General features: G+C 39.5%; 1 protein-coding gene across 1 annotated transcript; it reads right to left on the bottom strand.

Moving 5' to 3' along the window:
- Nucleotides 1-5,368: 5,368 nt before the first annotated feature.
- Nucleotides 5,369-11,593, bottom strand: tmem170a (transmembrane protein 170A). The gene is made up of 3 exons (XM_062420729.1): nt 11,357-11,593; nt 9,604-9,774; nt 5,369-8,893 (listed from the first exon to the last, which is right to left on the bottom strand). Exons 1-3 carry the CDS (start codon nt 11,469-11,471, stop codon nt 8,763-8,765), a joined length of 417 nt encoding a protein of 138 aa, XP_062276713.1. The 5' UTR covers nt 11,472-11,593; the 3' UTR covers nt 5,369-8,762.
- Between the last annotated feature and the right edge of the window lie 3,890 nt (nt 11,594-15,483).

Below are 15,483 nucleotides of genomic sequence, written 5' to 3'. Positions count from 1 at the left end.
AATGGTCAAATAAACTTGTTGAATGCATTTCCCTCCTTGTGAAACATTTGAGAAGCTGAAATTCGATGTGCATCGTCATGTACGAGATGCAAACAAAATATAGACCCACTCATAAAAATACGACTCCACGGTGCCTCTGGTGGCCACATCACCCCACACTTACTTTGGTTCTAATAAAAAATCTGCCATTTTTTCTGTTGTATTAGAGGATTTAATTTACAGAGTTTATTTGACATGTATAAGTATATGAAGTGTAACTATCAGGACAGAGAGCAGACCTGCAAGAACAGCCAGTCAAATCAGGACATCTGGACCTTCCCCCTGAAATATAATACTTTACTGGAGATGAGTTTCATGAGAAAACCAGAATGTTGCAACTCCTACTCCAACTCAAGAGTTACATTAGGGAGTGAGTCATAAAAATAGATGGACAGGGTTGAAAACAACAGAATGTTGTTTTTGGATTGAATCTGTACAGAATCTAAAAAGAGGTCTTTTTCTCTGCCAAAGTCAACAAACATTAAGTTAGTTTATATGACCATAAATTAACTTGAGTCTAGCAAACAACAACTATCAGAAAATAGACATACATCTGCTATATTAGTCACGCTGTAAGTATCACATAGAAGGAGTATTGCATTACAGAAATCAAAGTAGTCTCATATGCTGCCAACTCATGTGTGATATCAATTCAACAGCGTCTTGTCTGTGTATGTTTGTCCCTCAGGAGCAGGTATTTGCCATGACAGCATTGTTCGTCGCCATTCTGGGTCCATCCAGCTGGGTACTGGCTCACATGGAAGACTACAAGCATCATAAGTAGTAGAAGAAGAAGACGGAGAGCAGAGTAGCATTCCGGCCCAGATGAAGATGCAGACCTGTCAGCCACTAGATCTCCGCCTCTCCATCTGTCTTCCGCTGACGAGACGAGTGACCAGTTTCCAGCTTCCTGTGATGATGTACAACTGTGTACCTTCTGTATCAACCTCTTACCAATAAAACCATGTTCCTTATAATGAAACCTGGGCTCAATGTGTTTGCTGTTTAAATGCAGGTTGTACAGATGAGTTGAAATAGCATTGATACACTCATCAAGCACCTGTGCAATCTAATGCAGTCCAATACAACAACAGCTCTGTTACACATTCTACTTTCATGAAGCTTATACATTTTGAGTTTCTGTTAACATTGCAAGAAAGGTGATCATTCTACTATATGCTTATTACTGAGGTCATAATGGGTGATGGTGGTATTGGCGTGCATTATATTGAAAAGTGTTACTATTATTTTGTCCACACTATTAATGCTGAAAAATGTCCATCGCAGTTTCCAACATGACATCTTCAGACGGTTTGTGTCCAACCATAAATCCAACATCCACATTTTTACTTCATAAAATGGACTATTGGATTAGTTAACTAATTGTTTACACACTATAAGTGTTTAAAACATTAAGTGGAAGTGTAGCATGCATGTTAGTCTCTGCTTTAAAATGACACTTAATGCATCAGTACGTTGATGGACATGACATTAGATGGAATGTGTTTAATATAAAGTGTTTCAATGCTTCTCGTAGAGTTTTAATTGGCATTACAGCACATGTATTATTAATAACCCATTTAAGTAAGATGAAAAGGGGTAGTGCTGTAATAACAGGCTGGTCAATAAAAAAGAAAAAGAAGAAGGGAGGAGGCAATAAAAAGGATAATTATCATGGGAAGTTTACCAGAAAAAACAGATTTGGGAAACTGGGAATTAATTGGAATTATTCATTGGACGTTTTTTTCTATTTTTTCTACTATTAAAACTAAAAGCTGTAAAATAAAACCCACATGGATTATTTAAAACAATGATGATCATAGTATGTATATAAGCATATAAGGTGTATTTACATAACTTCATACGAGTATATGCTCAATGTATGTTATTTATATTCTGTATGTACAATATAAATGATGATGTTACTTTTAATAATGTACTGCTTGTAGATATATAATATGTTTATTGCACTTATCACCAAACAGCTCACCATACAGTATATATGAATATATTTATGTCACTTATCATCTACATCATGATCCCTGCAGGAACAGGTATGTTAACATATATGGCGATCATCATTTGTGTCACTTATGCATTGAGATAAAACTTCCATCAAATCTATGATGGATTAATCATTAAAGACCAGACCACTCTCTGGTTCCAGTGTGACATGTTGCTGCTTTTCTCTGTTTGATATCATTGTAAATGACATATATTTGAGTTTTTAACTGTTGGATGGACAGAACAATACACCGTTTCTGATGTTTTATAGACTGAATGATTCATCTGTTAATTGAAAATGCCAAAAAATAAAAACAAAAAACAAAACAAAAAACAGTGCATGTGTGTGGACAGAAGCAGTAGCATTCAGTGGGTGGAAGTGATAAGTAGCTTATAACAGTCAGGAGCATGTAAACAACATCATCCTCACACTGTGCTGTGATTCACACAAACACACACACTGTGGGACAGTAGGACAGACCAGGCAGGAGTACAGAGAGCCAGGCTTTTTTTATATGAAATTATACTGAAGTGATGATAGATTTAATGGGCTACACTGGACTCCATCAGCAATAGCTTCATAGAATTTTCTGCAACATTTTAAGCTGAATTACAAAACCTGTTGAGCCCCTGCTGCAGACTGTCTGTAGTTTGAGGAAATAAAGTAACACTGTCCCACATGGCTGTAACTTCATTTTTGTGCCAAACTATATGTGGGCTTGTTACATAATTGAAATGTGCAGTTAGATGTCAGTAGTTCACCCACAGGTCATGCTCCTAATGTTGGAGGCTTACACTACCAGACACAACACAGACTAGTTTTAATCCGCTGGTCTGATCTGTGTTTACCTGGATATCCTCTCACACTTTTTTCTATCCTTTCTACTGTACTTGTAACTTAGCAGATGAAGATTTAAGTCTACAATAAGCACATAAAACACCAGCATAGCACCACTTAACCACCTGCATAAAAACATGAAAATCTGTTAGATGAGAGCCAGAAAATCCAGTAGCCATGATACAGAGGAGATAAATACAGGCTGCAGTAGGTGGGCGTGTGTGGGCTTGATTTCTGAGGACAAAAAAGTGCTGTGAAAATATCTCTGTAAGGTGTCCACACATAGCAGGAAACATACCAGAGTTCTGTAAATACTGTCTTAGTTATGTGTTGATCAGGATGAAAGGCCCTGTAGAGTGGCTCTATATGGAATGCCTCGTGGATGCTTAGTGGAAGAAAATGTAATGATGCTCTGGTGCTCTGTAAATGGAGCCTGAATCTCATAGAAAAGGCCCAACAAAGACTCTTTTTTTTCTGAGGACCCTACAGTGCAGTGAGCTGCCCAAACAGCTGCTGATGAACTTTTATCACTGCACCATATTAGAGACCACTAAGTGGCACTGCTACACACTGGAAGAACCTGCAGCAAGTAATTAAAACAACAAAGTTTCTCTTCTTCCCAAGTTAAAGGACATCCACTCAACCCGCCTACAGAGACACGCAAAAAGCATCTTCAGAGACCCAACCCTAACCCTAACCCTAACCCTAACCCTAACCCTAACCCTAACCCAATCAATGCAATGACAATAAAGAATCTATTCTATTTCTGTTCTATTATAAAGTACTCTGCTGATGGGGCCCAGTGAATGTGAATGTATCAGGGTTACTTTAGTGTACATTACTGGTACTCATTTCTCTAATAACTGGATTCAGTTCTATCTCCAAATATTTCTTACCTTTTCAAAACCATTCAAATTGAATTCAGATGGGAGGTTAGTAGAACAAGTTTGAGACACTGGTTTGGCTTCTGATTTGTATATGTATGAATGTAAACCTGACACACACACACACACACACACACGCACATGCACGCACACACACACACACACACGCACATGCACACACACACACACACACACACACACACACACACACACACACACACACACACACACACACACACACACACACACACAGGTGCCCTTCTGTTGCTGTTTAACCAGCAGTCAGCAGTCTACCTTTGTACTGCTGCTGATAACAGAAAAATCTTATTTGATTCCCTGAAACTGAACACACTTCCAGCCATTGTAGACATTACATATACAGTCCATCCAGACCTTTACACCATGCTATAAAACCTGTATTTACAGAGCTGTGATGTTTAAATGTTGCAGACAGAAACTGATATTCACTGAGGACTCCAGAGTAACCCTTCCAAGTCCAACGAGGCCAGTTAGCAACACTTGTGTAGCTGCTTCCTGGTTAACATTTGAAAGAGTTGTTCCTCTCTGTAATCATTCCTCCTGTTCATACTGACTATTAAAAGATCTCCTTTAAATGTGCTTTCAATGGAAGTGATAGAGGACAAAATCCACTTTCTGTCCACACAGTCATATATATAAAGTAGTAGCTTGAAGGAATAACCAGTAGCTACATCCTGCCTGCAAAATCAGCTTTCACAGATTCTGAAGTGAAATTTGTTACAAATATTGAATATTTATATTTTTAACAGTTGGAAAGAGAACAAACTGACTGTACATATTTCCTGAATTCGGGAGTCAGAAATGATTTAGTTCAGATTACAATTCATTTTTCAGCCCCACAATAGTCTCTGTGTCATGTCAATTATATTTTGCCACCAGTTGGAAGAAGTAATCAAATCCTTCAGGAACGGTCAGAATACTGTCACAAGTAAAAGTCCTGGCTTCAAGCTCTTACTTTGACAATAAGCATGGTCAAATAAACAGTAAAAACATTGTAAAAAACTTTCTTTTAAAAAGTGATTTCATTTCTATGAGTTTAAAATGACTACAGTATACTGTAACAATTCAAATCTGTACTGTACATATTGTTATTGATTTACTTGAACTAATTGCTATGTTAATTATGTTGTATCACTAGGTGACACCTCTAATCACATTACTTATGTTGACAAAAATGTCATCACTATGTTGCTTATATTACATGTGCAAGATGCATACAATGAAATGACAATAAAGTTTTTTCTTAATACAAATTGGTATGTAAAATCATATTTGTTAAATGTAGGAATGTAGTAAAGTACAAGTATACTAAATAGTAAATAAAATAGTATCATTAAATAGTGAAGCACAATACTGTACTGTTACATCCCATCACTTTGTACTATAATATATAGTTCTACCTCTGACTTTTATATTTCATTATCAGTAGTCATTTATTGTGTTAACATGTTATCAGTGTTGTTGAAGTTCCCACTAATCACCACTAGAGGTTACCAAAGGTCAGGAACACACAATCACATTATAGTTGAAACAATTTTATTTCATGAAAATATCAACCATTGGCACTTAATTTACTATAGTAAAATCAACCTTTAAAACCTTTGAAATCTTGTAAAAATGGAACAAACTCCAGCTGAAACCACATGATAACTGGTTCCATTACAGCAGAAACTCCAGCATCATTTTACTCTGTTGTATTTGAACAGCTTAGCCTGTAATGTATTATAGTGTGTTTGGAGTCTATTTGGTAGAATATATCCCAGCAGGCAGCAGGTTTATTGAAGGTTAAGTAAAGTCATTGTATTTGGACAACTGGCTGTATGGAGGCTCATTTCTGCCAGGAAAAAAAAGACACAAATACTCATAACAAATCAAAATTATGACTTAAGTAAAAATGAGTCAAACTTTCGAACTAATAATTTCAAATATTGGAATAGTATCTTCATTTTATTGTTAACTTTTCATACTTTTTCCCTCCCTTTTCCTGGAAGAACTGAGCCTCTCCTGCAGTTATTTTTCATTAGTATTACTAAATCTTCTTTTTGTGCTCTGACTTCACATTCCCCTTTAAGCAGCTGACAGACATGGACTTTCAACTGATCCGAAAGCAGAATGTAAAGAATAACATATTTACCATCATCTCACACTCATGCAGTCTGACCTTTTGCCTTTAATGAAAGAGTAGTTCAGTGTGATTACTGAGATATTTAGTGGTAATAAAGTGCTAGTTAGCTTAGTCAAATCAGCACATTAGATAACTGATGATGCTTTCAATGACAGAGTAAAAAGTGAGTGAGTTACCATTAGTGATAAATACCAGTGGAAGAAAATATCCAGACTAAAATGATCAATGTGAAGGTTTCAGTGTCAACCTCACGATATCTGCTGCTGTAACAGAACCAGAGAGCACACACACACACACACGCGCACACACACACACATACACACACACAGCTAATTTACACAACCATAAAAAAATAAACATTCTTCAAAATGTACAGCGTAAAAGCAAAGGCCCAGGGCTCAACCAGACTTCATTTCACACAAGGCTCCTTCATCTCTGCATCAGCCTGACATTTCAATAAGTATGCTGATTTTCCAGTGTTGTACTTTCATTTCTCTCTCCTCAAATGACTGTGTGCATCCCCGGCATACTGTATGTACAATGAGCCGCTCACAGCTGAATATAAAATCATTGACATTTTTCAACATAAATCAATACTCTTTAAGCAGTTAATGGTGTTTGTGTGTGGCAGAGATTATTCTCATTTTATGGCTCTAAAAAGTTAAAGATTCATCATTTCATGTGTTTCCAAGCAGAGAAAAAGCAAAGGTTGCTCAATTTCTCTAGTCTTGTCATTTATAATGTCCTCGTTTCACCAATCTTTGCTTCCCAAAAATAATCTGCAGCCAAAATTACATTCTAGCTTTAATTTGATTTGCTGCCTGCTCACCGCTGAGGCACCGCTTATTATGTAACTGACAGATGGAGGAAAAGACTGAAGTGTAGCTGGTGACGTACAGACTGCAAGTGTAGAATTCCAGCTCAGTCTTTGGTTCGGGGGGGGGGGGGGGGGGGGGGAAGAACATTTTTCAGGGGGAATTATGAGGAAAATATGCAAATACGGCTGCAGTTTAAGATGTAGAGAATTCAGTGCAGTCGAGTGTGGCTGCATTATGTTTAGAGGATTATTATTATGACATGAGCAGAGACTTATGGGGGAAAAACATTTTCTAATTGGAATGTCAAGTGCAAAACAATCTGCACTAGAATTTAAAAGAAAAAAACTTCTCCAGGTTCACTTCAATATGCATGTTTCTATATGGACTTTGTTTCAACCTTAAAGGTGCAGCGTGTATAATTTTGTGGCATCTAGCAGAATGGGATGACGTTTGATGGGAGACATTTCAATACTATCGATTTATTTCAGTTGATACCCAGCCCTAGTTCTTCTATAAGCTTGGAAGAGGACGGTGAGAGGAGATGTATTCAGTCGTTTGCAATCTGAACCCTCACCACTAGATGCCACTAACTCCTGCACACTGCTCCTTTAAATATTTTTAGCTGATATGCTCAGCTAGTTCTAACCAAACTAGCTGAGGATAGTTTATAAGCGGTGGGAGAATTTGATAGAAGTGAATGGAAGCAAAAGATGAGTGTGTGTTTTTGGAAATGACTCATTCAGCTGTTGACAGGAGCAGCTTACATAAAGTTAAATATCAAATGAAAAGCAGATGCTAATAGAGAAACAGCATCACTTGCAAATGCAGAGGATTACATGTACATTTAGTGTGTGTAAGCGTGTTGGGGAAACATACACACCACCAGTTTAAACCATGTCAAAACAGTCACTGGAGGCTGTGGAAATTTGATGAGCCCAGTAAAAACTAAACAGGAGCACACTCCTATTGAACCAGCTGATGCACATTTTAGTGCAGAAAAAAAACAAACAGCTTTTTTTTTATATTTGGTCATAAAGATTGAAAGCTACAAAGACCTGGAAACAATTTGAGAATATGTATATACAAATCAGTTCACTGTCACAAAAATGACACACCTGTAAAAGATGATTTGAAGACAATTGGGGGCTTGTTTAGTAATGGGAGCATCTTTGCACCCTGTGTTCACAAAACTCTGCTGCGTTCACTCTGAGAAAACAAAGCAAGAAGATGAGCAGAAAAAGTGGGAGGACATTCTCTACGCTGTGTGTGCAGGGCTTCAAGACTGGAAGCTAGAAGGGAACAATGTAGGCGCTTCTAACTCATAAATTCAAATAAAAAATAAAATAAAATAACAATGGAAGAGCATAAAAGGAGCAGCAAGAGACAGAGTGTTAAAGAAAGACAGCCCTGAAGAGAAACACCACTTTGGAAGTTAGAAAAATAGAAATTAAGGCCTCAAGAAGGGGGGAAAAAAAGCCAGAATCTTGCATATAAGCGTCATCTTCCTGTCAGTCCACATTTTGCTGTTCAGTGTCTGACAGTCAAACACACACATACACACACACACACACAGCTCCTGAGAGAAGTTAGTGTCAGAGGGAGAATCCATCTTGCTGCTGACAGAGGAGAAGAGCATCCTGCTGCTGTCACATCATACAGGAATCACTGTTTAAATCAGGGCTTCTCTGGACTTTGGAATAAATAAGGAATGCAGTGCCAGAGCCTGAAGAGTCCTGATAATGTGAGATCTCAGGTTTAGTGTTCACTTTAAACAAGCAGCTCTTCTGTAGGGTGTGGTTGCTGTATGATGTGAATGCAGCATCACTTCTGCCCTGCTCTGAATAACATCCATTCTGCTCCTGGTCCGTCAGCAGGTAATGACATCATGTCTCGGGGGGCCTGATTGGTCGCCGTGTGTCCCGGGGGTTCACAAAAAGGTCAAGTGTTAAATTCAGGTCCCGTCAATAGAGGCTGGGACCGGCGTGGGGTCTCCAGCCAGGCGGGCCTCAGCACTGCTAGAGGGTGGCTAGTACCCTGAGGAAGGAGATGATGAGGACGCAGAAGGACTGTCCCACACCGAAGACGAGAGCCTCCAGAGAGATCATCCTCTTCCCCGCTGCTTTGTACACGCCGGCTATGGCTGCACCTTAAAAAAAACACACACACACACACACACGCATAAGTATTCACCAGCTGAACTACAGTCTGAGCAGCCAGCAATACTTCTAAACCACCAGCATTTTATGTATATTTGATCCTTTTTCTTCAATAAAGTTTAATATACAAGTACATATGATTTCTGTTTTTAATTAGTTATTTATACTTTTTAGAACGATTATATTCCCAGTAAGTTTACTGTTTCAGTGCACTGATTTCATTTTATACAATAAGGTTGGTTAATTTGCAAAATATCATGCCTTCAATAAATATCTTAGTCTCAAGTCTTTAATAACCACATTTGAAGGACCACTGAAAACGGGTCAATAACGTGATGTGATGAAGTGTCAATTTGTGTAACAAGTATTCTTTCATAAAAATCTGATTATATACAGGAAAATAAATGTAAATTAAAATGTGGATAATCAGAAAATGAGCAGCGTGTCCTAATTAAAGTTGATCAACTCAAAGGTTGTCAATCAGGATCTTCAGTGTTTAGGAGTTAATGAAAAATAAGGTATTCCAGATGTTGTACACTACAGTTAGACATATTTATATATGCCAAGTAACTTTAAAAACTGTGTGCAGGCTCTGTTGTTTTAAAGGCAAAGCTGCTCGTTATTTTTTGAAAGCATCCTCACTTTACACAGTACTGTATAAATCTAATTAATAACACACACACATAGGCAGAGGACTTACTGGTGAGGACTCCTCCACACACCGGCCCCACAATGCCCATGAGGAGGATGGCTATGGGCATGAATCTGGCCATCTTGTGCTGTCTCAGCGTGGCGAGGGACAGCAGGGCAGCAGGCAGGTGGAAGACCAGAGAGGAGACGGCTGCCCACAGAAACACTCCATACCACATCTCTGCAGGAACACACCATCATACAGCCACCAATCAGTTGAGGCCACAGTGCAAATTATTCACAGCTCCACACGGTGCATTGGGGCCATTAAATGGAATAAATCATTCATTATTCATTTATCTAAATGTGATTCGAGCTGTCTGGCTCCAATCCCTTTATCTCATTTATACTCCAGTGGCTGCTTCATCTACAGATGGCCGTAGAATGATAGGACAAAGCTGACACAAAGAATGCAGAAGAATTGTTGAGTATAAGAATGATGTGATCTCCACCATGTTTTGGAGGAATGCTGTTCATCCCTCCAGTAGAGTCTCACACACTTGAAGAATGGGGCAGTGGTGGCCTAAATTAGAGTTAGCGAAGTGAGCTTGTGATCAGAGGGTTTCCGGTTCAATCCCCCGAACCAGCAAGATGAATCTGGATCAACAGCACTTGCTCATTACCACCACTGAGGTGCCCATAAACAAGACCCTTAACCCCACATGCACCAGTAGAGCTGCTCAATGGCAGGCAGATCATACTGTGGTTGTACTGGACAGCTTTCAGGTGTGAATGTGTGGAACTGTGTGAATGTGATTGGGGCGTTCCGAGAAAAGAGATTTTCTCATTCAAGCAACGCACAGGACAAACATACATGCAGACAGACATTCAGACATACACACATAGATACATACATACATACAGACATGTAGACAGTTTCCCTCATTTATTAGAGAAGATATTATGTGGCTACTACTACAGAGTGGGCCTAATGAAAATACCACTTTTTAAACCACCAGTCATATAAAATACAACAATAATAACAATAATAATAGTAATGATAATGATGATGAGGACAATAATAATTATGATCATAAAAATTACAGTAAAAATATAAAAATAGCTTTGCTGCAGCACACTTCTTTTTCCCAGTTTGTTGTAGCTTAGCTTGCTACATTTCTTCAGGAGATAGCTGCTATGTAGTTCAGCATCATTTAATGTAACTAGTATCTTAGCTCACTACACTTTAAGTAGCTAATGCCCAATACTGTATAGACCAAATACACACACACACACACACACACACACACACACACACACACACACACACACACACACACACACACACACACACTTATCTCTAAAGTTATGTTAATCTCTTTCACTCACAGCTATATGAAAGCAAAGCATTAACATATAATAGGTTGTCAGTGTATCACACACAAAGCACTACATAGAAACATACACACTTAGGCTAACGTTAGCTTAGCAGAATGCTATCAACTCTTATTCACGATACAAAATGTTACCACGTTAGTGCTTGTTTATGTATTTGACATATTTTCTACGTGTAAATAAAATCCTAGGTGTGTGAACCATCACAGTCTGACGGTTAAAACAACCGGTGATGAAGCAGGAAGTTAGCTAGCTTACCAAATGTCCCTTAACAATGCTAACAGCTACTAACTAGCATTCAGCAGCTACAGGATCACATATCAGAGGAAGTGAGCTCATTAACGTTCATTAAACACAAACATGATAACACAGCTGTCATGTTGCTCCCTGTGTACAGTAGTAATGGTTAGCTACAACACACTTTGTACCTGAGAAGTCGCTGAGCGAGGTGTCGTTGCCTCGGTGTGTGCCGTTCTTTCTCGGCACTAAATTCAAGCCGAGTATCTGCTGGACGAACCCGACCTCACTGTACCTGTCCTGCATGTCTCACATCCACAGTAGACACTACAGGAGAGAAAGACGAGCACACTGACACCATGAGAGGAGCTCAACCATTCACACACACGTTAGCTGCTCGCAACACTGACTAGCGCCAGACTAGCTGAGCTAGCTGTCAACAGGAGTGATTGTGTAGTGTTTAATCCCTGAACTAGGTCTGTCAGGCAGCAGCGCTACAGCCGCTGTACAGGAGTGATTGTGTTGTGTTAGTCACTACCCTGAACTAGGTATGTCAGGCAGCAGCGCTACAGCCTGTCAACAGGAGTGGTTGTATTGTGTTGTGTTTAATCCCTGAATCAGGTCTGTCAGGCAGCAGCGCTACAGTCTGTCAACAGGAGTGGTAGTGGTGTATACAATCCCTGAATCAGGTCTGTCAGGAAAATACAATAAAAAGGTTTACAATCCTACAAATGTTATTTTAAAACACAAAACCGGAGATGTTTTTTTCTTCAATACAAATCTTATGTGAACTTTTGTTTTTTTAAAAACAAACTCCAAATCCTGTCAAAATAAAACACAAAATGAGCAATTACAAAATAAATGAATGACATCTTTTTCAGTTTTATAGAAAGAGTGTTTGTCATGTGTTGCATTGGTTGGATAGATATTGTGTAATATTTTAGATGTAGTTTTCTAATTTTGTTTGATATTAAAAAAAGTTAAAGGAAAAAGCCACTCAATGCCAATATATGTCTTTAAAGTAAGATTTCCAGAGAAATGTTCCATGTGGTGTTACTTTCCTTGTGTTGTAAAAACATTTTCTGATATGATTGTTGGTAGATTTGTTGCCGATACACGAGTATGGATGTCTCCATGAGGCACTGGAGTCAACGCTCAAGTTAGCGTCTGATTCCGGCTTAAGGGGAAACATAAATAATGATATTCCCCCCTCCTCCCCACACACACATTAGATGAAAAAATGAACCCACTTTCAGGTTTGTGAAAACTGTATTTTTATGTCACCATCGAGACCTCATTAGACCAGTTAAGACCCGTCAAATGCTGTTAATATGTAGTTTCATAGCCACAGCTATTTTGCTCCATGTAGGTGTAAAGTTAAAGGATGCTCGGAAGAACTGCATGTATGCAGTAGACTGCCTGAAAGACTAAACCCAGGGATTAATCTATACAGTGCACTATATACAGGTGCATTGAGTTGTGTTTCTCTGTGTGGGACAGAGGTATGTTCTGAAGGTCATTATTAACCCTGTGTGTACATCTCTATGTATTCTGTACTCACTATCTGGCTTCTATACTTTATGCAGAAGATAAGAACATTTTCCTGGGGGGCGAAACCAACATTTAAATCCACTATTTTTCATTTCTTGTGTTCATGCTCCAGAATAAATTATCAGACACAACCCTAACCCTTAACCCTCTGAACCTTGAAGCTGACAAACCCTTCCACATCCTCCCCATTGATATGTAGTCCCTTATGGTGCAATTTATTTTTCCTGAAATCAGGAATCATTGGTCTTTTTAGTGTTCAGGATAAGGTCATTCCCTCTTCACCTTACATAGAGAGTATAAACTTCCTCCCTGTAGGCTGCTTCATAATTGTTAGTTAAGATACCCACTATAGGTGTGTCATCAACTCGAACAGAGCATTAGAGCTGTGAGTGGGAGTGCAGTCGTGGGTGAACAGGGTGTGAAGGATGGGACTGAAGACACAGTCTTAAAGAGTATCTGTGTTGAGAATGATGGGAAGGTGAAGTTGGCCAACTTGATGTGCTGAGGTTTCTTGGTGAGAAATCTTTAACACAGGAAAACATGGCATTCTCAGCCCCTGTGTCCGCTGTTTTGTAACCTGTTTGTTTGGGTGTATGGAGTTAAAAGCCGAGCTGAAGTCAATGAAGAGCATCCTTGTGTAGGTGTTTGGCTTTTCAAGGTGTGTGAGTATGGAGAGACAGAGAGACTGCATCCTCTGCAGATCTATTAGTCCTATAGGCAAACTGATGTTGGTCCAGGTCAGAGGGGATACAGGCCTTAATGTAGTCCATTATCAGTTTCTCTAAGCACTTCATAATTACTGGAGTTAGGGCAACTGGCTGTTAATCATTAAGGCTTTTTAATGCTGAGGTCTTGGGCACAGGGATAATGGTAGTGGTTTTCTGACAAGAAGGGATGATTGTTTATTGGAGGGACAGGTTGAAAATGTTTGTGAACACTCTAGTGGGTTGGTCAGCACATGCTTTCAAGGCAAGGCCCGGGACACCATCCAGCCCAGATCCCTTTCTGCCTGCTTCACCTGGTATGGTTGCAGAGTTAGTGGTTGGTCACTTCCACATGATGATGTAATCAAAGCTGGGCCCTTGCTGGTCCTGTCCTTTAAGTGAGCGAAGAATGTGTTAAGCTGGTCTGGCAGGGGGGAACAGCGATGAGGGTGGCGTGGCTTTGTTTCAATCATTTATGGCGCTTTTCCACTACACCGTTCCAGCACGACTCGCCTCGACTCGCCTCGCCTCGGTTCTTTTTGCGTTTCCACTAGGGAAAGTACCTGGTACCTGGTCCTTTTTTAGTACCTGCTCTGGTGATGTTCCAAGCGAGCCAAGCCTGTGTGTGACAGAAAGCCTCATACAGCAGCAAGTACACCACTGCCTCAATGTCCTCCATTGTTTATGTGTTTTGTGTCGCGTATAAAACGAAGTCACGGCAGTTTCGCGGAGCCGTGCTATGACGACCCCGCCCACGTTGAGTAGGTACTTTTTTGTAATGGAAAAGGAACCGTGCCGAGGCGAGTCGTGCTGGAACGGTGTAGTGGAAAAGCGCCATTAGAGTCCTGATGCCAAAATACATATTCAGTGTGTTTTTTTCTCTGAAGTTGTCTTCAACCCACTGTCTGTTATGTACCAATAGTGTAAAGGTGTTATAAAAAAAAAGAAATATTGGTAAATTCAAAATTTGTTTTTAATACATATTTGGCCGGTTTCACAGACAAGGCTTAACCCTAAAGCCAGACTAAAATGCTCATTTAAACCTGCTTAACTCAAAGGGACTTGCACAGACATATCTTAAAATAAGCCTAGGTTTAACCTGTTCTACATTAAACAAAGCCAATTGCAAGGAGGAGGATAATAGCTAGTCTAGGACTACATTGAAGTCTATATTAATCCTCCAAAGAGGCAGGTTAACTTCTGCTTAACAAAGCTTGTGAGAGAGCATGGACTACTTGGATTATCTGAATGAAGACCAACATGCAATACAGAGGCCAGCCAGACAAGTCCGTGTTGATAGGACCAATCCACTGAATTACTTTGATGAAACAACTTTTCGGGACCGCTTTCGTATGTACAAAGAAAATGCACTGGAGATCATTTCTATGCTTGAGCCTAGACTTTCCACTCATTCTCAAAGAGGAAGGCAAACACCTATTTCTCTCCAAGTTCTGCTAACATTGAGGTTTTTGGCATCTGGTGATTTGTGTGGTGCCAGTGAAGCAACTGTTTGCAGAATAGTTCACAAAGTCTGTAGTTTTTTGAACGAAATCTTTTTGCCTCTGCCATTGTGTGGTCTCAAAATCACACCAGTAATTGTGTTTTCTATTCCATTCCAGGCTTTTACGACCACCAGCATGTGATCGTACTTAAGATAACTAGGCTTAACCAAGGTGTTTCTAATTTAGTCTGACTTACCTTACTCCAGGAGTCCATAGTCACAGACTAACTATGCCAAATTCAAGCCATGTTCATGAAAGCTGAAAGTGGATATCAAATTCATAGGATCAACACTGCAACACCCAGTTCAGAGAATACATAAAATGAGTTAAAATGTGATTGTTTTATTAGATTCAGAGAGGGACAGTGGAGAGGTTACATGCATGCCAGAAGAACTTGATGTGGCATATGAGATTGAGATAGAGGAGACAGACAATGTAGTGACAGAGGAGGACAGGAGGAGGACAGAGCAGGACAGAGGAGGACAGGAGGAGATGACAGTAACCAGGAAGGAAGAAATCAAGTGGCGTCACAGGACGTTCACTACAATCATGGACACTTCC

Source organism: Scomber scombrus, chromosome 6, assembly GCF_963691925.1.
Source record: "Scomber scombrus chromosome 6, fScoSco1.1, whole genome shotgun sequence".
NCBI classification, from domain to species: Eukaryota; Metazoa; Chordata; class Actinopteri; order Scombriformes; family Scombridae; genus Scomber; species Scomber scombrus.
Note: the sequence above shows the minus strand (reverse complement) of the source record. Positions and strands in the feature narration are given on the sequence as shown.